At 35.8% G+C, this 24,431-nt stretch overlaps 2 protein-coding genes across 3 annotated transcripts; both read right to left on the reverse strand.

The window, feature by feature from the left end:
- Nucleotides 1-1,407: 1,407 nt before the first annotated feature.
- On the reverse strand, nucleotides 1,408-3,337 carry LOC128995974 (uncharacterized). Its single transcript, XM_054421069.1, has 3 exons — nucleotides 3,207-3,337; nucleotides 1,996-2,162; nucleotides 1,408-1,550 (listed from the first exon to the last, which is right to left on the reverse strand). The coding sequence occupies exons 1-3, from the start codon at nucleotides 3,228-3,230 to the stop codon at nucleotides 1,427-1,429; spliced, it is 315 nt and encodes a 104-aa protein (XP_054277044.1). The 5' UTR covers nucleotides 3,231-3,337; the 3' UTR covers nucleotides 1,408-1,426.
- An 8,885-nt stretch (nucleotides 3,338-12,222) lies between these two features.
- Nucleotides 12,223-22,853, reverse strand: LOC128995407 (palmitoyltransferase ZDHHC3-like). 2 transcript variants are annotated; one of them, XM_054420416.1, is made up of 7 exons: nucleotides 22,745-22,853; nucleotides 21,412-21,506; nucleotides 19,552-19,737; nucleotides 18,959-19,095; nucleotides 18,458-18,542; nucleotides 16,818-17,030; nucleotides 12,223-15,186 (listed from the first exon to the last, which is right to left on the reverse strand). In XM_054420416.1, exons 2-7 carry the CDS (start codon nucleotides 21,490-21,492, stop codon nucleotides 15,028-15,030), a joined length of 861 nt encoding a protein of 286 aa, XP_054276391.1. In that variant the 5' UTR covers nucleotides 21,493-21,506; nucleotides 22,745-22,853; the 3' UTR covers nucleotides 12,223-15,027. The 2 variants fall into 2 exon arrangements, with proteins under 2 accessions (XP_054276391.1, XP_054276392.1); XM_054420417.1 differs by lacking the exon at nucleotides 22,745-22,853 and adding an exon at nucleotides 21,904-21,921.
- Between the last annotated feature and the right edge of the window lie 1,578 nt (nucleotides 22,854-24,431).

Genomic DNA, 24,431 nt, shown 5'->3' on the forward strand with positions numbered 1-24,431 from the left:
CAAACCAAATTTCATCAAAATCGGATAAAAATTACTCAAGTTATCGTGTTCACGGACACATATATATATATAAATCTATATATATATATATATATCTATATCTATATATATATATATACATATATAAAAATTTGAACGAATGGTGTTTTTGGCCTCTGGGGACATTAAAATGAAAAAGTAAATCGGTCCCGGGCCTAAGTCTTACCATGAGACCTACGGTAATAGCTACTTCCCTATAGGGAAATTCGCTAAAACAGTCAGTGAAACATTTCACTTTTTTTAACAACACATAAACATCTGTGTTTCATTAACAAGTAGAGCATGTTCAGAATTATGACACTTGTCAAACAACTGATCATTTAGGCCGGTAAATTAACGCATCTATTTTAATCTGTACACATCTGCCACTAGATCTGTATGCTTCTCCCCTTCCAGCCTAAAACCATTGACTATTGGATACAGTTGTTGTATTAATAGTCAAAGCTAAAACGTTATTCAATTCGAGGTCTAGGATTTTTTAATATAACAATATAACATCCTTTTCTGACCCTTTCTTAATATTATGAATGATCGTTTCAGCCAATTTAATTCTGCAAGTTCTTTTATTTCAGAAGTTCTTAATCATGACAAGTTTCATTGGAAGAATACTCTCGCCGCTTCCGTGGTGAAGACCTGTTGTCCAGTGGTTGAGGTGATGAAGTCTGGACCACAAGAAACGTTATCAGATCTGAGATGAGTCAGCTTAACATCGCGGCAACTCTTTGACCCCCCCCCCTGCCACCCCCTCCTACCAAGGATGACTAGGGCTATGGTAATGCTCTTTTCTTGTTTTTATTTGCCCTCCAATATCCGACCTCAGACCCGCTATTGAGCCGCGAACAGCTTTAGATTGAATAGGTGTTGTGGTGTTAGGAAGCTTCAAGACATTTTATCCACGAATATATTGTAATGTTTACTCAAAACACCTACTTGAGTGTAATAATGATTTAAAACCTCTCATATTTTTAACATATGCTTATTTGCAGGTATATTAGGCAGATTGTAGGATAAAACCTATATTGATAGAAGTAGGTTAACATCCAAAAGTCAAAGATTAAACTTATATGCTGTAAAGTACCTATTGACATAGGATGTGTGTTGTTGTGCCTGGTTATTTTCGTCTTCCATCTCATAAATATGTTTAAAATTACATACTCTATGACCTAGGTGCTTCCTGCAACTAAGGTCTGAGTAACAGATTAACATTTAATACAGTATATGTATCAATTGAATAACTACAAAAGATTAAAATTAATTCAAATGAAATTCTTTGGTGTCCATGATCTCCACATTGTTCACTAATCGTTAACATTAAAGAAACATAACGTAATCTAGAACCCCAAGGTAAATAAACAAGCCAGGCCGGGTTTGAAGCGTTTATTGTCGCTTAGTCCTCCTCATCGTCAAAGTTGAAGCGTCGTTTACCGTCGAACCTGAACCCGTAGGCCGGACTGTTGTTGGTGTCCACCAGAGCGGGATGCCGGTGTTGGTAGAAAGAAGCATGGCCGTGGCTGCAACAGGGGTCGTAGTTAAGGGGTTAACAACTAAACTAAACCATTTTTAGGTTAGGTTTAAACTTAGACTATGTATAGGACTCGATTTCACCCAATGTTAAATTTGTTGCCAGCCTTTATTAACAATTTTCAAGAAGTATCCCACGTGGAATTGCATTGTGGGTAGAACCTTCGGCAACCACCATAGCCTCCTCTATTAAAAGGTCATCTACTATTGTATGGCACTGTCGCAACGGCCGGTCTGTTGCTTTAGTAATAACCACAATAACATTAATAACAAACGTAAACATAAACGTTGCACAGAGGTTCCATTGTCAAGTTGCAACAGCTGTTTCGACAGGCCAGAATTGCGGCGTTGCCACTTTTGTCTCGTCGCTATTAGAGGAGGACATCCAAATTAAATGTGCTTACATCTAAAATTGTTTCCAACAGGTTACCTCACCTGGGACGAGAATTGCCGTTCTCAACGCCGTAAGCCTCGCGAGGGTAGAAGGCCTCGAAGGCGGTGTCCTTGCTGGGCAGAACTGACTGTAGGTTTGGATCATCAGGATCATAGGGTCGTCCCAGGACAGCGGTCATCACACAGCACAGAACCACGGCTGCCAACATCTGTACAGAAGAGTCATCAGGAAGACGTGGTGGCATAAAGGGATATTTTTGTCGGTGTCCAGAGAGATTCAGATAATGTTTCATCTATGAAATCTTAAATTGATTACAATGTGTGGGCTATATTTCTTCATAAAGCTGTTGCAATAAATCAAATTGTTACCTGCTGTATCAAGAAAAATGTTTGTAATTAGGAAATGTAATTGCATCGTGAGTAGAGCTTTGTGCTTGTGATTTATACATTCTAAGACCATCAATGCCATAACCACTACTCAATGACACTACCTAATAGGATGGTAAACAAACTATCAAACAAATTAATTTTGAACCAATAAATTATTAAATTACAGTCTCATCTAACTTTACATGATTGGTTTAAATATCACTAAAGTTTCTATTAATTTTCATCCGAGAATAACATTTTTAATTGAAATATTCCTTAGTGTAAATGTAACATTAAATGCAAACTAATTTGATCAAAAAATCATGGTTTAACGTTCTCGCAATAAAATAAGCTTTAGAGCATCAAAAAGTACAATCTGCGGGCCTTGCCCCTTGGGAAAAATTATTACTTAGGTCAATTCCCAGTCTAAGTCATTATTATTGTAAGGATATGTTGGGATACTTAATTCACTTTTATAATTTACAAAAGTATTACTTCCCTTTCAAATTACAAAAATGTCATGTCTTAACTTAACCAACCTCAGCACCACCCTCATTTAAAGGAGTTCGTGAAAGTGGACGGATTTTCACCTTTAATACAATATTAAACTTTGCCACGATTTGAATAATTAACGATGTAAAAATTTACTTTTCTTATGAACTCAGAACTCAACAAAGAGGAAAAGAACAAAACACAGACACAACTCAATGTTAACAAAACATAACATTTTAGTTTTTTGCGTATTCGCAATCTACAAGCCCAAATAACTGTTCAGTCCAGATGACAGTATTTGCTATACTGTTTTGGTTTGATCTAAACAGCCGCCATTGACCAGTGACCACGTGCCTGACATAACCTAGACCGAGAGGAATGACTGCACTTACCTTGACGGCGACTGACGCTACCATCACAAAAACTGGTCTACGCCTGGGCTGCCCTAACCTCTCACTTTCACTGAGACGACGCAACTATTGTTTCAGGTTGCGTGGACGTCCTGGCAAACTGACGAACAAACTGGGCTGTCTTGCCAAACAAACACAGCAAACCCGCCTACCTAAACAGCCTTGAACCCGGGGTAACTCTTGGACGAATGGATAACCGGAAGGTTACTTAGATTAACTACATTATTTTCTTAATTATTGTGCCGTCAAAGGAAGATGTTAAGAGATTTTACCCTAAGAGTAACTGTTTACAGAGATTTGTTTACGGGGAGTTAACTTTTACCGGAGTATTTAACGGTCGTTTATATCGACTAATATCTACGTACCTTTGGCTGTAGAAACATAATTTAACATTTACGACTGAAAAATATCAGTTCCAACTAAAAACCGCTCATTAATGTGAGCGTTAATTATATTCTTACGGATTCATGATTTACTATGTACTGTAGTGAGAGTTCACAGGGTTTGTCAGAGCATCGGTATAGTTAAATGAAAGTGAAATTAAACATTTATTTTTAATTCTTTGATAGTTGATACGCTTCTGGGTTTTAATGATAACTTCTTAGGGAGGGTACTGCAACACAAAAAATAGATCGGGAGGGATCTCTTCGAAATAAGAGATATGAACGTCCTCGCGTACCCCAGCAAGAAACTATTCCCAAAATAACTCAGTGACTTATCCCAAGCCGCCCCGAGATCGTAATCTCGCCGACATCAGTACTCGTCCATGCAGGATAAATCCTGGACCGTTATCAGGTGAACGACCCAGCCCTACGGTGGGAACCATCCTAGAATCACCTGAATAATTAGATAAACCGGTCAGCTCTATTAATCAATAGTCCGGCATGGACCCTGTTGTTACTGGGACATAACCATTCAACAGCGTAGTGAAGACATAACTGAGTAATCGACACGTCTGTCTGGCCTTTGTAGTCTCCCATGTAGCACAGATGGTTGGGCCAACGTTGGCCAACTGTGGGACAGTTGGTCGATGGTTGGTTGGAGCTTCCACAACCAACCAACCGTTGTCCAACTGTATATCTCGTAGTTGGGCCAACCAATATTTACAACTGTGGACCAACATTGGTTCATTGTTAATGAAATACATTAATATGCATTGCTGGGTATCATACATCAAGCCAACCGTTGTCCAACCGTTTTTCACTCCGTTGGACCAACAAAAGATACTTTTGTTGGACCAACGATGGTCCATAGTTGAGTTTACACGACTTTCATTCTCTGGGTCTAGCTTTCACAACATAATTATAAATAAAATATCTGGTATTACAATACCTTTATCAGTTCCAAAAGTTTGCAAAAGTTTTTGGAACTGATAAAGGTATTGTAAAACCAGATATTTTATATATTACAGTTCCGGGGCTACAACAATGAATTTTAATAATTATAATAATGCAAATATTTTTTAAATTAATATTCTTTAACTTATTTGCAACAATTTAAGGGGAAAGAGTAATTAATCATATAACAGGCAATTATGATAGCATTAATAATCTAACAGTAATTAATTAATCTATATTCAAATACCAGTATCCTCTCTAACTCCAAAAAAAAATAACTACTTATGATGCCTTAACAGAATCATATTATACTGTGTAGTATCAAAAATGTTTGAAGTATTGCGACCATTGCAACTGTCGGCTACTCTTTCACCACTTGAAAACTCTCCATATCAACAATCACAGATAGCTCAGTGGTAAAGTAAGAGGCTCACAAGTCGAAGGACCCGGGTTCGAGACCCCTCTGGGCCAAAAAATTTTGTTCTAGTTTTTTTTCAAAATTTGTTTTTATGAACTATTTAATCAATTTACTTAACTAATAATTATGCTTTTCGTACTAAATCTTTATTATTTTGTGTGAAATAAAACGGTTGGACAATGGTTGGCTGGAAAACAGTTTAAAGAGGTGACATTTCTACCGTTGGCCAACTGTGTGGCTCCACAATTTACCAACGTTGGCCCAACCATCTGTGCTACATGGGCTATTACGAGGTTTGATGGCTACGGTTTATATTGTAGACTAACTTAGGGTGTAGTTAAACTGTGTATAACTCGTATCGTTGACATTTGAAACTAGTTGAAAAGTGATGCAATTTTCACCCATATGAGTAAAGGATGAGTGTAGAATGGTGTGAGATCTATGTAGCTTGCTTGTTACTTCGTACTATTTAAGGTTAGCTGGTTCATCAGTCAATATCATTATTTATTTAAAGCCCAATGATCAGGAACATCTGGGTCTGGGCCCAGTTTCGAACCATCAAAAAGCTCTGACTTTCATAGATTAAACATAGTGTAAGAGTCTAAATTTGTTTGCTTGTGTAATTTGTGTGCATTTTTTGCATATAGACTTAACAATGTACATTCAATTGACTTAGGTCTAAGTATGTTATTTTTTCACAAGTTTCATGGCAATGTCAGATGTTTTTTTCAACATTAACTTTTTGGCACATCTTATAAAGAATCAACCGTAAAAAATATGACTGTTATTCGTTTTAAAATAACGCCTGTAATACTTAGCAATTGCTCGATTTCGAGCAACAGGGACACTAGTCTTTTATATTAATACGTGAGGGCTGTTTTTTGTGAACAAAACTCCTCCGTTATTTCTGGACGATTTTAACGTTCAAGGTGTCAAATGATTTGTCTCAATTTGTAGTTTTGCATAAAGGTTTTAGAATTTAAAATCCCTTACCCTTAACAGCAAAAACTCCTCCGTTATTTCTGGACCGATTTTAACGTTTGAGGTGTCAAATGATTTGTTTCAATTTGTAGTTTGCATAAAGGTTTTAGAATTTAAAATCTCTTACCCTTAACAGCACGAGACCCTCTCAAAGGTTGAATTTTCCCCATAAGAATTACATTGAAAACAAATTTAAAAAACAAAAAAAGCTGTTGGCCTATATAAAAATAAACTCACCATCTTTTTTGGGAGTAAATATTGATGTTTGTAATATTTAGGAGGTTATAAATTAACCGAAACAGTTAATCTGTTTTGTTGGAAGAACAAAAAATTTCTTGAATTTAAAGGAGAAATATTGAAAACAGGAGGAGGAGACAATTAATAGGAAATCTTATACTTATGAGAAGAGTAGAATAGAGGCCCTTCACAGTAAGGAATCCAGGTACACAATCACTTGGAGAGATGAATCATTTTTGCCAGTTATGCTAAGCAACTTACTTTGGAAGTAAAAAAAAACCATGAAACACATCATGTTGTCACAGTGATAAAGTAAACCTACCTAAAGTCAGATTAAATAAATACATGCAAGAAATGTTTACTGGTAACAGCTTTAAGTCGGGAAACATTTGTAGAATACACAAAAAAATAAGGACTGGTCCAAAAATGCTAAAATATTTTTACAAGAAGCGTTTATTTATTATTTCAAAGTGCTATTAAATACCGCGAGTATTTCAATTAGTTACATAAGCATTTATTTGGGTCTTTTAAACTCATCAAACATTATGACTGTTATTACTGTAGTTTTAAAATAACATCTGTATAGTACCGGTATTTGACAATTGCTCGATTTTGAGCAACAGGTACACTAGTCATGTTGAATAGAAGATAAAAGCATTATCTCAACTCAAAATCAAATATTTCACTTGAGCACTTAAGTATTTTATGTTATAGATTGGATTACTCAATGATCAGATACTAAGATGAACATGTTAGGTTTTACAAGGCAACTAGTCTTGGAAGATTAAGGTTTCTAGTTTCTGTTATGTGATGTTTCCCATCAAATGACAAGCACATTGCACTCATTTACTGCTACCAGCATCGGCTGCGCCTGGGAGTGACAAGAGTTGTTAATATTAGAGTCATAGACTGAACAAACTACTTCAACAGTTTTATCACCCATTCTGAATTAGCTGAAGATAGTTTGTAAATAAATGTGTATTTTGTACTTGAGTGCAGTATCTCCTAAGGTACATTTAATTACTGATTTTTATCGTATATGCAGACTTTTTAACCAAGTCAAGCTGATGACTTACTGTACGCTAAACCATAATTTATTTAGTGTCAATTATCTCATCTCGGAAACAAAAAAAGGTAGAAAAGAATAGACTCTAGCACAATCTGTGACTGGCTTACAGAATTATGTTCTTTCTACAAAATTTGTGACAGCTGGTCCATAAAGATGGGAAATCTCCTTCAGTAAAAAAATCCAATAGTAAATTTTTAAAGTCTGATATAACCATTGATAAAACATACTCCCTTAGTCTATGATATAACCATACCAAATCTGTTTGCAAACTTAAAGCTTAAGCCACAGCAAAAATTACAACAGAATGTGTGATATTTTGTTTTATCAAAAACATTATAAACATTTTGTTATTAACTCCAGTGTGAATGCGGTTTTCAGTGATAATCTCCGTTTGTTGAAATAAGAGCAGCAATGCAGCCCTTGACAGACTAAATGGAGGCAACATTTTTCCTTCATGGCGCTGTTTGGATGTACCGGTACCCTAATTTGAAACAAGTTCATCAATTCTCCACCATTAATTGTTGCAGTTTCTGAAAAAAAAAGAAAAAAAATACCCCCGCCGCAGCAAACCTGCAGACTAAGCGAATTTCCATTTGCCTGATTGGATTTACACTAAAATGTCTCCTTAAAAATATCACATTTATTCCTGTTTAAATAGAATCAGTTTAACACATACTTAGGTTTGCTGCAACAGGGAGGGTAAAAGTGTTGTTTTATGTAAAATGTTAATAGTTAGTAAGAAATTAAAACATTTTCCAAATTTGGGCAAAATATGTTAATAAACAAGCAAACTACAACAGTTTACTTATTCTCCATAAGAATAACATGGGAATTTTAAATTAACAATTTCTCCGTAACCATTAGGCGCATTATAACGCTTAAATATACTAAATCATTTGTTTGTTGAAGCTCTACAAAATAGTTCGGGAAGAAATTGCAAAATTTTATGTTTTTTGGGTCAAAAATTGGAAAAACCCATTTTTACCCCATAAACCCCCGTTCCCATGGTCCGATCATGCTGGTTCGCGAACTCGTTCGAATAAACGTAGGCTTACACGTTTGTACCAAATTTCATCAAAATCGGATCATTTTTGCTCGAGTTATCGTGCTGACGGACACATATATATATATATATATATATATATATATATATATATATATACAGTAGAACCTCTTTAATCCAAACCCCTGTAAGCCGAACATCCACTAATCCGAACCCCTCATTGCTGTACTCTATACACAGTACAGCAGTTCTTTATTGTATACTTTATTTAATTTACAGTACTGTTTATTCTCACCATGTTTACTACTGTATTAAAAAAACACTGTATTTTACTTTATAAAACATTTTTTCACTTTACCAAAATAATGTTGATCAATTTTAGCCATGTTTTAGCTAATTTTATGTAAAAACAAAACAACAATATGCTCTGTAATCCGAACTATTCATTAGTCCGAACTACCCCTGGTCCCAATTAGTTCGGATTAAAGAGGTTCTACTGTATATGAATTTGAACGGATGGTGTTTTTGGCCTCTAGGGACCTCAAAACGAAAAAAAAAATCGGTCCCGCGTCCAGGTCTTACCATGAGTACTACGGTAATAGCTTATTCCCTATATGGGAAATTTGCAAAATTTTTTTTTTTTTTTAAGAGGTTGGCGGCCTCTTTTAACCTTGCATTTGCCCATCCACATAGACTACAGATCTGTGCGTGGAACGTATCCAGCAAAGCAAGGGGTGAGCCGGTACAGTACAAAGGTGAACTGTACTGATAAAAGTTAGTGGCAGTGACCAGGATCCGAACCCACGACACTACTGCCTTGGGCCCGAAGTCCGCGACGCTACCAACTGAGCCACCGACTCACCAAATTATTCCCTATACGGGAAATTCGCTAAAAAGAATCTATACACCAGTCACCAGTATCCAAGGGATGGCCCAATTGGTTTATTTACACACTAAATATTTATGGGATTAGAAGCATGATCACCAAAATGTCGAGCCTAAAACTCAATATAGGAGAGAATATCGATATTGACAGTGGTTAAGTTCTCATATTATGATCTGATTTATTTAAAGCTTTACATATTATTGAATTACATATAAGACATTTGGCGTAGGGGTTGATGATCCCATCGCCCAGTGGCTAGCCATTGCAAACAGCCTCCCTGACTCCCTACTCTTCAACTGAGCAGGGTCTATCTTTTTACTCCATGTTTTTCTTTTCCCAAGCATGGACCAACTGTCTTCATCTTTCTGTCTCTACTCTCTTCTTCTCCCTTTCCTTCTTCTGTTACAGGCCAACCCAAGGTGGGCCGTGCTGAAGGGTAGATGGTACCAGCCATATTTTGTATGGTGTCTGAATGTTACCTTCTTCAGGATACCAGACGCCCTCCTGCAGTAAGCAGGGTTGCCTGGGCATGCGGGGCTCTGTCCAGGGGCCCTATTTTTGAAATGGTTGACTGTTGAGTTGAGTGTCGAGTCATTCTATTTCCAATCGTTTCGTATTTTTGAAACGGTTGACGGACTTATACAACCAAAACTACTCAACACCTATCGAGCTGTTGAGTGGAGGTTGACTGCACTTTCTTCTTCCTCTCTTTCGGCAAAAAATTACTCTTTTTGAGACGACGCCATATTGTTTTGTTATTGCTTTAATTTACTAATTGCGATTTAGAGGTTATGTATTTGTTGTCAATGTATTAGCACCCAATTATGCGATTGTTTTCTGTAGAATAATCGCATTTTAATTTTATTTACTGTGTCAATACTAGACTATTTAATCAAGGGTTTTATTCTTGTTGGAATGTTTGAAATAGACTAGGCATACTAATTGAACTTATTATAAGATAACTAGCTGACCCGGCGAACTTCGTATCGCCTAAGTTATAGGTTTCCCCTAAGACAGACCGATGGAAAGAAAGTACCGTTACGTTTAATTTTCAAGATGATCTCGTTCGCATCGCTCAATCACGTCCTGGTTGAAGTTCGTTCGCTACGCTCACTCACCTTTGGGTTGGAGCTCGTTCGCTACGCTCACTCACCTTTAGGTTGGAGCTCGTTCGCTGCGCTCACTTGCCTTCAGGTTAGCTCGTTCGCTACGCTCACTTGCCTCCAGGTTGAAGTTCGTTCGCTACGCTCACTCACCTTTTGGTTGCAAATTAGCTGTTGTCATAAATGTAAAAGAAATAATAGTGCTGCACCCTGTTGGTAATCCTTGTAACTTTAATGCTATTGAACATCATAGAACAGAACCAACTTGTTTAATTGAAACAGCTGTTAAGATTCATTAATTCCATTTCTCATAAGGTTAACATGGGAAACTCCAGAGCCACTGGGGCGGAGCCCTTTTAAGAATTTCCAAACGGGAAATAGTTTACGTCTGATTCGCATACCTACAGAATTTACACACCAAATTTTATAACGATCGGTGAAGTCGTTCCGGAGGAGTTTGCAGACAAACACTGTGACACGAGAATTTTATATATTAGATTATTGTTATTAGACCTATGATTTAAGGTATTAAGGATTGTGGTAGAGAGAAACAATATCATAGTTTGTTTGAATACCATTCGCCTAATAAAGGGATCAAATTAATTTAAGTTACGATATGCTTTCAGTGCAATGGCAAATAGCCGCTTTAACCTAAATAAAAAACAATAAAAAATAACATAAAACAAACTGATGAAGGAAACTAAAATAAGGTGATGTGTTCCGAAATAGAGACGAAGAAAGCAAATAATAATGTATTTAGGATGAGTGTAGGACCTAAAGTAAAGTGCAGCCTATGCCTAAACTTATAATTAGCTACACCCTAAAACAAACATCCATAGTAAATTTTATTTTTTATACTTAAGTTTATTACTTTATTTAGTTTACTTTAGTTAATTACTTAAGTTAAGGTACTTTGCAATCACTAAGATTAAGCAAGACATAACCTCAATCTCAATCTCTCAAGAACGGAGTTGACAGTTTACCTCAGTGTCTCGAAATATGGCAGATTGAGATTAGCTGCCAGATTTTAGAGTAAGAAGAGGTTAAATCGAAGTCCGCAAGAACTCTGCATTGTGATTGGTTCAAAATGACGTCATCTGAATTTTTGACGGTCGTATGCTCTACATTTCCACCACGAGTCTCTCAACTAGTGATCCCCAACTCGCTTCCCAACTGTTGGGTTTCAAAAATACCAAATCATGTTGTTGGTTGAGTTGAGTGCTGACGATTGACTCAACTGTCAACCATTTCAAAAATATGGCCCCAGGTCGACTTCAGATCCCTTTGCTTCTCGTGGGAACGCGGGCTATTACCGCAAGTCATGGAAGGGGAGGTGAATTGCCCCGACCTTTGAAGAACTACCCGAAACTAGGAGAACCTGGTGGAAAGAACAATCCTCGTAGAAAAGGGGCAGGAACCTGCCAATACCTACCCTTCTTAGAAGGGCATGGAACCTGATGAAGCCAAGAAGAAAGTGGATAAAAGGAAACATCAGCAGCGCAGGACAAACCGGCGCATTGAAAAGGAATAGGGGGACACAAGAGATTATCCCACACCTGAATAAGAACTGTTTTGAGAATGTTAACAGCTTTTATTACTCGACATTGCAGGCTCAGGAGGTCATCTGAGAAAAAATGAACATGTTCAGGAAAGTGACTGCCGATTACCAACCAGGGGAAGAAACACCCAGACTATTGGCTTAATGTGATGGATTTGTGCGAAAGAGAGCCAAGAGCTTGGGAATGCACCAAGTAGCAGTTGGAGATTTTCTGCAGTAGAACCCTACCTGACACTGAACTTCATTATGGAGTTAGGATTGGAGGGGGTTCTCTAGTTAAAGTCTGGAGACTAGTTTGGGGAACACAATAGATCCTAGAGATCACAGTATAACCCCCCCCCCCCCTAGTGTCATCAGTATTAGCAAATAAGGCATTAACATGAAAAAAACAATAAATATGCAAGACTTAAGCTATGATCCGGTTTATTTAAAGATGAATCACAAAAACCTTAACATGAAAAACAAACAATAAATATATAAAACTTCAGATAACACTAAAAAATACTATATTGTCTCACGGTTGTTTTACTTTGATTGCAGCTAGTCATAATACTATGTCTCTTAAAACAATATTTAACAAATAATATATTTTGAAAACAAAAATAGTTAAATAATTTTAATCAGTTCAGTTATAAATTCTATTTTTCTAATACAGCAAGAATTTATGGTAATTTTTGTTCATTAATAAATGGTAAATTTTTAGATAAATCACATTTAAAAATTCATGTGCCTTTTAATCATTGTCCTAATTGAGCTTTGAAATGTAATGAAATGAAAATGAAATAAAAAATCATTTGTTTACACAGTCAAAGTTAGGGCCACATGGCCCTTTCTTACCCTGTAGCTTTGTAGCTTTTTTGAGGGACAAATATATGCCATGTTCAGATTTTTAAAAAGCAACAATTCATTTAAACCCGTAAACTAATGTAAAAATAGAATACAATCTATAGTTTTTAATTATTATAAAATTGATCAGTATTTTTAATAATTTCATTATAATTTTGCCATTTCCACATTCATTAATAATAATCTGTGATGATTACATTTTGGAAAAATAAATGTGTTAAATTCATTAGACAATAAATCAAATTAAATTTACCAAACAGGCACGTTGCCCTAATAATCACTAAAATATAAAACCTAAATGATTTTTAAAAGTATTTTAATACTTAAAAAATACTTATTTGCAAATACATTAATTAATTATAAAAATAATAACTTAATCCTAAATCACGTTGATATTCGATAGTAAACACACTTTTATCAAAACCGCTTAGCTTCTCAATATAAAAGTATTTCTTAAGTCATGTTTTACAGCTACAGGAACTCATACAGAAATAATTCCATAATGTAAAAGCTACGCTAAAATTAATACAATAAAAGGCGTACATTCCACAATAGTTGTATATCTATTAAAACCTACATTTTCTATCTAATGTCATTTTAAAAATATATATAAAATATAAAATATTTCAACTGGGTGTGAAATAATTTTTCAGTGTTCAATCACGCAAACACATTTTGACACGTAAAATGTATAAACATAGTTCACAACACAATAAACGTAATTTTTAACACAAATGGTACAAAAGAATCCTGATTAACTGAGGTTCTACTAATCGAAGTTCCGTGTTCAGTTCACTGAGTATGAGTATTCACTGGATGTGTAAATTATATTAGCTTCATGTAAATATGGAAGCATTACTGTTGGATTCGGTGATCGGACTGCTAACTCGCTACTTGAGTTGCATGTTGAGTCAGATTCAACCTGTGGCTGCCCCAATTTAATACTGTCGTTATGAGTCGAGTAAGTCTAGTGACTTACTAACCTATGACGTTAAGGTTTTCTGAGTTCATTGGAGTGAAACAATGTGGGCGATTGGTTGAATGATAACCAACAGTCTGAAATTTCCAATTAAGCAATTGAAAATTGACCTACACAAAATAGTGAGTTACATTAATGGATAAAGCGCTAGTCAGAAGCCACTGGTATATGCAGAATACCAAGAAAACAAAAAGTCAGCTGACGTACTTATGTTACGTCTGCGCAGTTTGGAGAAAAAAACAAAGCACTTTTTCCACTTTTTGAAATTTTAGGGGTTAAGCAATGTTATCAATTGTAAATAGTAAGTTCTTTTGTTTGTTTCGAACCGATCCATTTACACGTTTAGTGCGGTTACACAATGCCCGGCTGCGACCGGTGGCGGTAAAAGCTAATGCGCTGCGTAGTTGAGTGTGCGAAAACATTGAAATTTAGTTTCATTCAAATAAGAGACATATACTGTGTTCCAGTCGTTTTGGACATAGTTTTACAAGAACCCAACAGATAGCAGCACTAAACAAAACTGCAAACCTGCTCAGTATTGCCAAAAGGAGGGAAAATGCAAGGCCAAAAAACCCTGATACCATTAAAATAAATCGCAAAAAAGGTGTCAATTTTCAAGGACAATTTTAAGGCTAGGTTCCATTCAAAATGCTTCCCTACAGTAATTATTATCATTATTCTATCTATTCCATTTCACTAAATACAAGCAAAAACCCCACACTGGCTACACTACACTAAATTTGGAACAGCCCCCTCCACGCATAAAATAGTCAGATCTGAGTGAAAACGAGTTATACTGGATTGAAGTACAAAACTGGCACAATAAGCAGCAATCGGACACAACGTTCCCCATGCGAGTCTGAGCTCACACTGAAGCATGGTAGGATGACGACATTTCCTGCCCCGTGACAGTCCCGCAGGTGAGAACTCTCGCCCTGTGCACTTAACGTGATAATAGTACAGTTATTACCTATCAGGCCTAAAGACGAATTTAACTCCAGCCTATACCTTTCTTAAATTGAAAATGCTGTCATTGACAGTGAAATGTACATGTTATGTATATTGGATTTTTTTTATTCGTGCAAGACTCTTTCTTATTCAGACCAGCCTGCTACCCTAACGGAAACCGCTTAAAAAGTTGCCATTGTGCATATTACATCCTTAACCGTTAATTTAACAGCAGTTAAATTATTTTTTGGTGTTTAAATCAATACTCCCTAATGTCTTTGTAAATATCCGTTTCAAACAGAGGTTTTGGTTATCCGAGATAACCTCACTTTAGATTACCTCGGTTAATCAAGATTCTTCTGTAAGAACTGAGAGATATATTTTAGAAAATCGCTAATAAAATAATGTACAACGAAAATACAAAACAGCCGATAACACTTAGACAGAATACAAGTAGCTCTCCAGCTTGACTTTGGGCGGAGGTCGTGTGAAAGGAGAGAACCAAGCGAGAGAAAACCTTCCGAACACAGCTTGAATACTCTTCCAGCGAGACTTGCGGACCCAACGTGCCTCCTCCTTCTTGAGTTGCTCTATACCCTACAACCAGAGAATGATCATAATAATTACAGCACAACAGAGTAAATTATTAGGAGATCAACAGTATTACAGCACTAAAGATTACAGTCAAATTTTTCTATATGCGATCAAGACACGGTGGACTGTCTTTTTTTAGGTTAGCAGAATCTTTTTAACCTTGCATATACCCGTCCACATAGCTGTGTGTGGAAGGCATCCAGCTCATCGATCATCGATGCTGTAACAAGGGGTGAGACAGTACAGTACAAGGGTGAACTGTACTGAAAAATCCAAACCAACAAAATCGCTGGCCAGAAGTATGTGGCGCTAACGACTGTGCACAGAACACTTTGACGATGAACTTCTTTGTCCGTAGTGTGATCATGTGTTTATGCTTGTTAAATTTTCAAGAAGAAAAAAACCCTTATATTCATGAAACAGACTGTAGGTGGATATATAAAAATTGAGGATATTTATAGGCATGCACTGTGGATGCGATACGCCCTGGTGTGGATTAACTTTCGCACTAGAGAGTAGTACGACTATCCGCAGTGCTATCCTGATAATTATACCAATTTGTTAATTTACAAGGCAAAATGTGGTTCGGATTGCACTATAAACTGTAGGTCCATTAGTTGCCATTGGCTGTATGGTCTGTTACAGTAGACTTTCTCTTCTCCGGACACCTTTTAACCGGACATCTGTTTAACCGGACTACACTCGGCGGAAATGACATCTCTTTAACCGGACTATTTTTATCAGCACATTGGTTTATCAGGACTAGATCGGCAGGAAGTGGGCGGTACTTAAACAACTGTTCTTGTGGGAAAGATTTGAGTCCAGTTATCACATTAATAAATGCAATGCTCTCCTAAATTTAAGTTGAATATCACAGGAAACGGTCTGTTTTAACAAGTTTTTGTGGACGTCGGTTTAACCGGGAAACCCGTTATCCGGTCTGGCCTCGGTCCCGAGGAGTCCGGATAAGAGGGAGTCTACTGTAATTGACAGCTGAGTCTAAGAAACATGCCGGCCCTAGTCACTAACAGGACTACAAGATCACGCCACTCATCCTACACTCATCTCCATTCATACTTGGCTTAAAATACCTACATTTGTAGGGTCGCCATTTCAGAACAAAGTGTTAAAAAAGGTACATTGAAAAATTGACCTTCTACTTGCTCTATTATTTACAAGTAAAATAAACAGGATAAATGAAAACATAGAATCAACTCAATTATGATTTCTGTTTATTGTATTAACCATAAACTACAAGTAAAAACCTATTGATCATTTAATTCACAACTCAACTCAAAAAATAAGTATCAAAATCTTCTTGTCTATTTTTAAATTGTTAAAAGAACCTATTGGCTTGCGCGTTTTTGGCAGAATGTAACTTGGTTAACCAAAGGAACACCAAGAAAAAAAAAAGACATAGAACAAGCAAAACTTAGTAATTTAATACAAACAAGTTCTTAAAACTGTGCGGCACTGTGTTTTTAAAAATTGTGTTTTTTTTTAACACAAAAAAAGGTATAGACAAATTTATTTCAGATCTTGGCTTGTCTAATTTAATCTCTTGTTAATCACCATTTTTCATCTTTTAAAATATTTAACTTCTTGAGAATAATTTATTAGCATCAATGTCTTACCGTCTCATCATTCCAGATAGCATGCAACTGGGTAACGAGCATTGCCAGAGTGAAGATGGCGAACAGAAGCGCTTCAAACACCAGGAACACAAGCAGCACCACCGTCGTCGGGGGAGAGTAAGAAGAACAATCCTTCCACTCTAGTCTCACGCATGTGTAGAACTGGTTGGCGACCAGAAACAGGGAATGGATGGATATCGATGCTATGTAGAACTGCAAAAAAATTATAAATGTTTTCTTTCTTTCATTGGGCAAAACCAAAAATTCTAGCACTTACAGAAGAACACATTCCATGTTAAGTTTACAGCTTGGTCTAGAGGAGAACAGGTGGCAAAATTAAGGTGAAAAGAAATTTAAGATCAGAAAAAGCAAAGTCATTGAGATAAATACAGAGTTTATTTACACTTAAAAGATTAATCAAAAATTACATTTGAGACTCAAAAACTCAACTCAAGGTTGGCGGAAACATGGAGGACAGCAGCAAAATATTGGACATAGATACGAGTTGTATTGTTGAAATATACTATTTTGTTTGAGAAAAGTGTCTTGAACTTAACTGATTCAAACTATCAATGTCTCAAATGAAAACCTTTTACTAGGAGTATTTTAAGACCAAGACATACCAAATAACTAAAATAAAAATGGAATTATCATTGAGTAGATAGGTCCTAAAGTATTATAATTATTGTTGATTCATGATTCAGCAGGGAGCTTGAGGTATGTCGGATCTAAATAACCAATAGCTCAAATTGCTGGTAATTCAGTGAAGGTTCTTAGAAAAAAACATATAGTATAATGTAATTAGAACTGGTGAAATACATCTTTCATTAGAATTTGAAAAAAAAACAAATTTGTAGGCTATTATTTGGTCGGATAATACAATAAATAAATCAATGTCAATGTTTGATGGCAAATCGGTGCATACTTTTAATTAAATAACTTCTTGATCAGCATTGTACATGTTATTAAATTTACGGAAAGTAAATAAAAGAAACGTCTTATTACACTTAAAACATATTTACGCTTATACTGTTATTCACAAGACGGTAAATACAAAAAAGATTACCACTTACCATCTTTTTTGTATATTTACCTTCTTGTGAATAACAGTAGCCTATAAGCGTAAATATATGTTTTAAGTGTTATAAGACGTTTCTTTTATTTACTTTCCGTACTTTTAATTTCAGACCAAAATTATAAAACTCGGCCAAACCGACTCCGAAACTAAAAACTAATATTTTTAAATATATAAATGCAATTAAATGCTATTACGGAGAGTGAAATATAGGCCTACTGTAATATTTAAGTAAGTAGGCTTCATAAATGGATGAATTAATGCCAAATATTCTACAAAAAAATTGTTTTTGTACAAAACGATCCGGCTCTCTTTTGGTTAGAGGTGAATCAGGCACTGTTTCAATATATTAATACATTCAAACATGTCATTTTGCCTGGGTCCCAACAATGATGCAAGGACAAGAGCTAAAATACCAATAGTATGGCCAACAGTTGAAATAATCTAAATCACAATACAAATTGTGTTAAATGTTCTTCATTTAACTGAGGTTAGGCATACTCCTTCATTTTCCTATCAAGGTCGAATTTTAATAAGCTAATTTAAACTGCATAAAGCGACTTACGGTAAAAAGAACAAAATACTTCTGATTATCTTCACCAACACAGTTGTTAACCCAAGGACAGTGGTGATCCATCTTACGAATACATCTGAAACAAACATATTTAAATCAGTTAAAACTTCTGTCACAGTTGCCAACCTCTTATAAGGAAATGTACCTTTGAGTAGTGAGGAGATGTACCTTTGAGTGGTGAGGATACCGTACCTTTGATTAGCGAGGAAATGTAACATTGAGTAGCGAGGAAATGTACCATTGAGTAGCAAAGAAATATACCTTTGACTTGTGAGGAAATGTACCTTTGAGTAGCGAGGAAATATACCTTTGACTTGTGTGGAGGAAATGTACATTTAGTAGTAGGGAAGAGTACCTTTGAGTGGTGAGGAAATGTACCATTGAGTAGCGAGGAAATATACCTTTGATTTGTGAGGAAATGTACCTTTTAGTTGTGAGGAATATGCCTTTGACTAGAGAGGAAATGTACCTTTTAGTAGTGAGGAAATGTACCTTTGGCATACAGAGCAGTGGTGGGCTCTTTCAGGTTTGATGCTGCAACACTTGGGACACTTGAAGAAAACGTGACCTTCTCTGCAACCCATCTGTTGAATCATCTCTTTAGTGGCGTTGCCTTTGGGAACTGACCCCTGTAGAGTGAGAAAATGAACAGAGTAAATGCAAGTTAATAAACATGAATACAATTTAAAATTTAAAACTATTGCCTGTGTAGAGCAATAGAAGGGAAGGGGGGGGTAGAAAATAGAAGGGGGTAGAGGGGGGGTAGGGGTTGTTGTTTGTGTTACCCTATTCATTTCGCTTTGTGTAGCATTTTGTTGGGTCTTTTTGTTACTGTAAGTCATCTTTTTATCACTATTCACTAACACTGAAGTCTATATTTTGGTCACATTTTTTAACCTCAATCTAGAATGACGAGGGTTGTCCAGAAAATAAAAGACGTTATGCAATCACCACCATCTTATTATCAGAGCATAACTACACTCGGCATGCATCCAGCTACACGGCCAACGCTAAATGTCTGTTACTTTTTGGAAAGGTTTAAAATTAACCTCTACTTGTTAACTATACCTCTGCAAAGTACTCACCGGATCAGTGAACATGGTGCGTAAGTGAGAAGCAAACGCAAGAACGGCCAGTGTTTGGAAGATAAGCATGTTGATATAACTGTAGATCGGGTATGGACTGGGTATCAGCATTACGCTCATCACCACAAACTCTGCATAAAGGATCAGCAGCCAGGTCAGGATGGCACAGACAACTCCGCATATGTCCTGTAATCACATGTAATAGTTTAACACATGTCATGTTTGTCTTGCCACGGCCTTGTACCTAGAGGAGGCCAAGCTAGAACCCATTTCCAATAGGAAAATGAAAACAACCTGAGTTAGAATGTTGAACAACAAATAACATTATTATGTGATAAGATGCTTAGGCCTAATAGTCTTCTCGTTTTAAAGTTGATTTGTAAATTCGGCTTTTTTCTAAACATAATTTCTACATAACTAGGTCCACTTGAAAATACAGTTCCTCGCCAACTTCCTTTTTTGATTGACTAAGTTTATTGTTTGCGTTACATAGAGTCACAGACAATAATTAAATAATTGGTTTTAAGGCCTAACGAAGCATTACAGGGTAGGCCTAATGGACGACACAGTCGCAAAGAGGATGCAAGGAGAAGAATACTTCCCTTTTCCCCACTCCCACTTACCCACTTTTTTGTGGGTATTTCGTCATTTCTAGTTAGAGCGAGGAGATCCTTCTTGATCCTCTTTAGGCTAATGAGTGTTGCCATTTTTCCATCTGTTCAATGTGATTATTTCATAGTCAACATTTTTGAATGAGAAAAGGAGTGATCCTATTAATAATTTTGTACAGAAAGTTCTAGGCTAGCTGGTTTGTTTTTTTAAATCTTAGTCAATTGCTGAAACTTTTGTTTTTAAAGGGGAAAGGTTGCAGGTGGCCAAGTTACCGGGGAAGAGTGTAGAAAAGGGGCGGTAGTATGAAATGGGAGGGGGTTTGCACTCGTGTCATTGAAGTGGGATGGGCATTACTGATTGGAACCAAGAACTTAGGTCAAACACAATCCCATATTAGGTCAGAACTATCCCAAAAACCTTTAAAGGATTTGATAATGGGTCTTTGAACCCAAAACTAGTCATCTTAATTAGCCTAACTCACTTAAGTGATTTCTAAAATACTGGTGAAAATGCACGAGATCCACATAGGCCTAGATAAGTTTAGGTCTAGATATCAAATAAACTCCCAATTAACTTATAGGGCAGCCTAGTCAATAATTTGTCAGTGACAATAAAATAGTGCAAATTATATCGAGGACAACCAAACTTGGATATACAACCATGTTTAAGAATAAGAATATTTTATTTCCATTGATCTGTTTGTACAGAAATAGGACAAGTCAATTTGTTATACAATGTTATACAAATGTAACATATAGCAAATACCTATATTCTTATACCTAAGTTTCCTTTTTGGTACTCACCAACAAGGATCAAACGTAATTTTTTTCACTCAGAAAGTGTCCTGAGTTTCCGGGAAATTGTAACTTAGGTATTACATTTAAAAAATTAAGGGTAGATTAAAGGTTTCGGTTCTGGTTTCGGAGCGAGTCCAAGTTCTTGCAGTGACGAAGATTTTCTTACTTTTTCGAATTCAGCGTGAAAAATACTGGGTAATTTTTTATAGTTTGGGCCGTTTAGGGGAACCAAACAAATTTTTAAAAACTCTTCTATCTCATCATTTTAGTAAACTATGATATTATTATTTCAATAGAAGTTAAATAGATGTCAAGAAAAAATATACCACAAATTATTATTTTTGGGATAGAATTACATTGACCAAAGAATACTCTCAGAGTATAGTGTAGTGATAAAGTTTCCCGAGCAAAGCTCGGTCCCCAGGTACTATTCTCTGAAACAAGAACTTACTCTGATGCACCATAGCCAACCGCCACAGCAACGGTTGTGAGGGTCCACCTCTCTTTTGTACAGCAAACTGTCATAGTCCATCTTCCATTTGTTGTCTACAAGCAGAAGCAAATCAGTAATATCAGGTTGGATATAAGCTAATTAACTGCTGTCAATTTATTGAAAAAACAAAAGATAACTGTGCTTAAAGATCCAAATGCTATAAAGTTAATTGACACAAAAAGCATCAATCAGGGACTAAAACATATTAGAAAGAATGTACAGTTAAGTTTAAGGGTTAAAAGATATACCTAGCCTATTACAGATTGGATACTGTCCAGGTTCAGTAGTCTATGTACAAACCTGTTTGTTTAATTAAGTTAGTAGATTGGAGTTAAGTTGAATAGTTACTGAAAATCTTATCTTTGGTTGGTAACATACCGGTACTAATAATAAGTTTTAATAATAAAACATCTTTGCCACCAAGACTGATATTCAAATATAGATACGTACCTTGGTCCGTCTTCAGTCTTAATTTTAGTCTATGGATGACTAGTTTTGGGTACAAAGACCCATTATGAAATCCTTTAAAACATTGTGTAGAAGATGGTCAAAAATCCGACGGAAGTCTTCATCAGTATATAAATACAGGTCAACACATAGAATAAAGTTTATTATTAAGTTAAAAAAACACAAATTACGAAACATTTAATACGATAGGCCGGCCACATTTAACACGGGACAAACCGACACAGGTTACATGGTGGACACGACAGAACTATCCCAAAAACCTTTAAAGGATTTGATAATGGGTCTTTGAACCCAAAACTAGTCCATCTTAAGTAGCCTAACTCACTTAAGTAACTTAAGTGATTACTAAAATACACTGGTGAAAATGCACGAGATCCACATAGGCCTAGGCTACTCAAAACGCAAATAGGATAACAAGATTAATTGGTAAGCTGATCCATCAGCCAGCCTTAGTTACGTACTTAGGTAGGCCTAGGTATTATTGTTTTTTTTTTTCATAACTTTACGTCTACAGCTAGTTCTGTGTACGCTGAAAAATTAATAATTCCGTGTTTGTAGGCCTACTTTATATGCATAGGCCTAGCTCTCTGGGAATCCATATGGATAAACCCAAAATTAAGCCTAACCTATGTTAGGCTATAGGCCTTCTTTATACCTTTTAACTTCTTGATACATTCAAACAAATAGGCTAATAACCCAAATGAAAACTATGTGTTCTTTTAATATTTTAAGTGCCTAAGTCGAACAAATACCTAGAAGAATCCTAAACTAGGCCTAATTCGAAGCCTAGGCTAGACCTAACTGAACCCTTCAAAGTTCTTACCTCGATATAATTTAAATTTTACTATCACTGTCGTAAATATTTTGCCTGCCAATCACTTTCTCGAAATTCACTTTTAAATGCATTGCAAATACGTTTAGAAAAAAATATATTAGATATAGTACCTTAAGATAAACAACAAAAATATTTTTACATTAGCAGAATAAGCCTAGCAGTTAAGCAGTTAGCAGAAATCTTAAACGCAACTTTAAGTACTGACGACTCTAACCTAACCTCCAGTAACAAGAAGAAGATAAACATGCAGGAGAATAGGAAAGCTAGTTTAAAATAGTAACAGCTTTGATTTTGTCCTTAGACAAACATCTTTATTCTATGGCTTAATCGTGTTTATTCTATGCTAACAGGCATGGTCTAACATTATTATGATGGAAAAAGAATTATAGGACACCAGACAAGGAGAAGGAATAAGTTTAACCACTCGCAATAAAGACAAGTGAGCAATTGCCGTTCTGTTTGTAGTCTGCGATCTGTGATAAAAAATTGTGTTTTCAAAAATAAAGTAGGTACCGGCAACACTACTGTTCATAGAAACTACGCCTTTCATCCCCGTTACAAGACAAACAAAATTCAAATTACATTTGTTTTTGTTTAAAATGTGTAAATACAGACAAGTGCTTCAGCATGACACTTTTAACTTCCTTGTTTTAAACTTTAAAAAATTTAGTAATGTTTAACTTCATTTATCATTATTTGCAAGTAGAATAATGAAAGTACAAATTTAGCACAATCATAAAATGAAGCCGGCTTATCTCCATAGCAAACTCAGCATTTACGGCGTCAAATCGAGAAGTAGTTGGAGTTGTCATGAGACATTTTTATGTACGTGAATATAAATTATTGCTGATTCAGATTCATAGGCTTGCAGTTTGTTTCCTTCTTGCCCATTAGCCTTTAAGCCTTTGACAACAAATATTCTAAAGAGCAAAACGAACTCCAAACTGAATAAAGCTCTCTGATTCAGAGCTTTAGATACAGTAGTTTGTATAACTTGTTTAACTATTGTCAATTCCAAGAATATACGCCATCATGTTTTGATTTAACCTCAAAATTTGACAGGTATGAACACAACGCGGAACGCAGTACTGCCAAAAAGGTTCACTTTCAAAGATATTTCACCACGCTTCTAGCTAAAAAATCGAAAATCCAACTATAAAGCACAAACTATAAAATTAAATCTAGAATACAGTAGTGCTAAATCAAGAAACACATGCTATACATAATATTCAGATTTTACAATAGGAGGACAGGTACTACTACGGTACTACTACAAGATCTACTCAAAGTCAATGCTACAAGCAAACAGTTTTAAAGGTTTACTTTTGTATCTAACAATAAGTAATTATAGCTCAGTGTAAGTAGGTATACTTACTCACTTAGCAAGTAGTACACTATATACTGCTGCGAATTCGTTAATTGACTATATTATAACACTACAAGGGTCATATAGTCTTAAAGTATTATATTGTCTGTGGTACTATGTAGATAAAGGTGGCCGTGCTATAGCACATAGACTAATAAAGAAGGCATATTTAATTTATGGCAGGACGTATCAACCACTGAATTGACTTGACTTTGCTATCAACAAGTAATTTATTACCTGCTTACTTGCTTGAGGCCAGACATTTTTAAGAGCTGCGCCAAATTTTGTAAATGAATAAATTACTTTATT

The sequence above is a fragment of the Macrosteles quadrilineatus genome, unplaced genomic scaffold (assembly GCF_028750875.1).
Source record: "Macrosteles quadrilineatus isolate MER2022 unplaced genomic scaffold, UCM_ALF_1.0 Scaffold_5__1_contigs__length_97177068, whole genome shotgun sequence".
NCBI classification, from domain to species: Eukaryota; Metazoa; Arthropoda; class Insecta; order Hemiptera; family Cicadellidae; genus Macrosteles; species Macrosteles quadrilineatus.

What these genes read in the sequence shown, in the direction of transcription:
- LOC128995974 (XM_054421069.1), bottom strand. Translation starts at nt 3,230, where the DNA reads ATGGTAGCGTCAGTCGCCGTCAAG. An exon ending in TAGCGTCAGTCGCCGTCAAG is followed by an intron (nt 2,163 to 3,206) that starts GTAAGTGCAGTC and finishes TCTTCTGTACAG; the next exon opens with ATGTTGGCAGCCGTGGTTCT. An exon ending in AACGGCAATTCTCGTCCCAG is followed by an intron (nt 1,551 to 1,995) that starts GTGAGGTAACCT and finishes CCCCTGTTGCAG; the next exon opens with CCACGGCCATGCTTCTTTCT.
- LOC128995407 (XM_054420416.1), bottom strand. Translation starts at nt 21,492, where the DNA reads ATGGACTATGACAGTTTGCTGTACAAAAGAGAGGTGGACCCTCACAAC. An exon ending in GCACCATGTTCACTGATCCG is followed by an intron (nt 19,096 to 19,551) that starts GTGAGTACTTTG and finishes CTCACTCTACAG; the next exon opens with GGGTCAGTTCCCAAAGGCAA. An exon ending in CACTGCTCTGTATGCCAAAG is followed by an intron (nt 18,543 to 18,958) that starts GTACATTTCCTC and finishes TGTTTGTTTCAG; the next exon opens with ATGTATTCGTAAGATGGATC.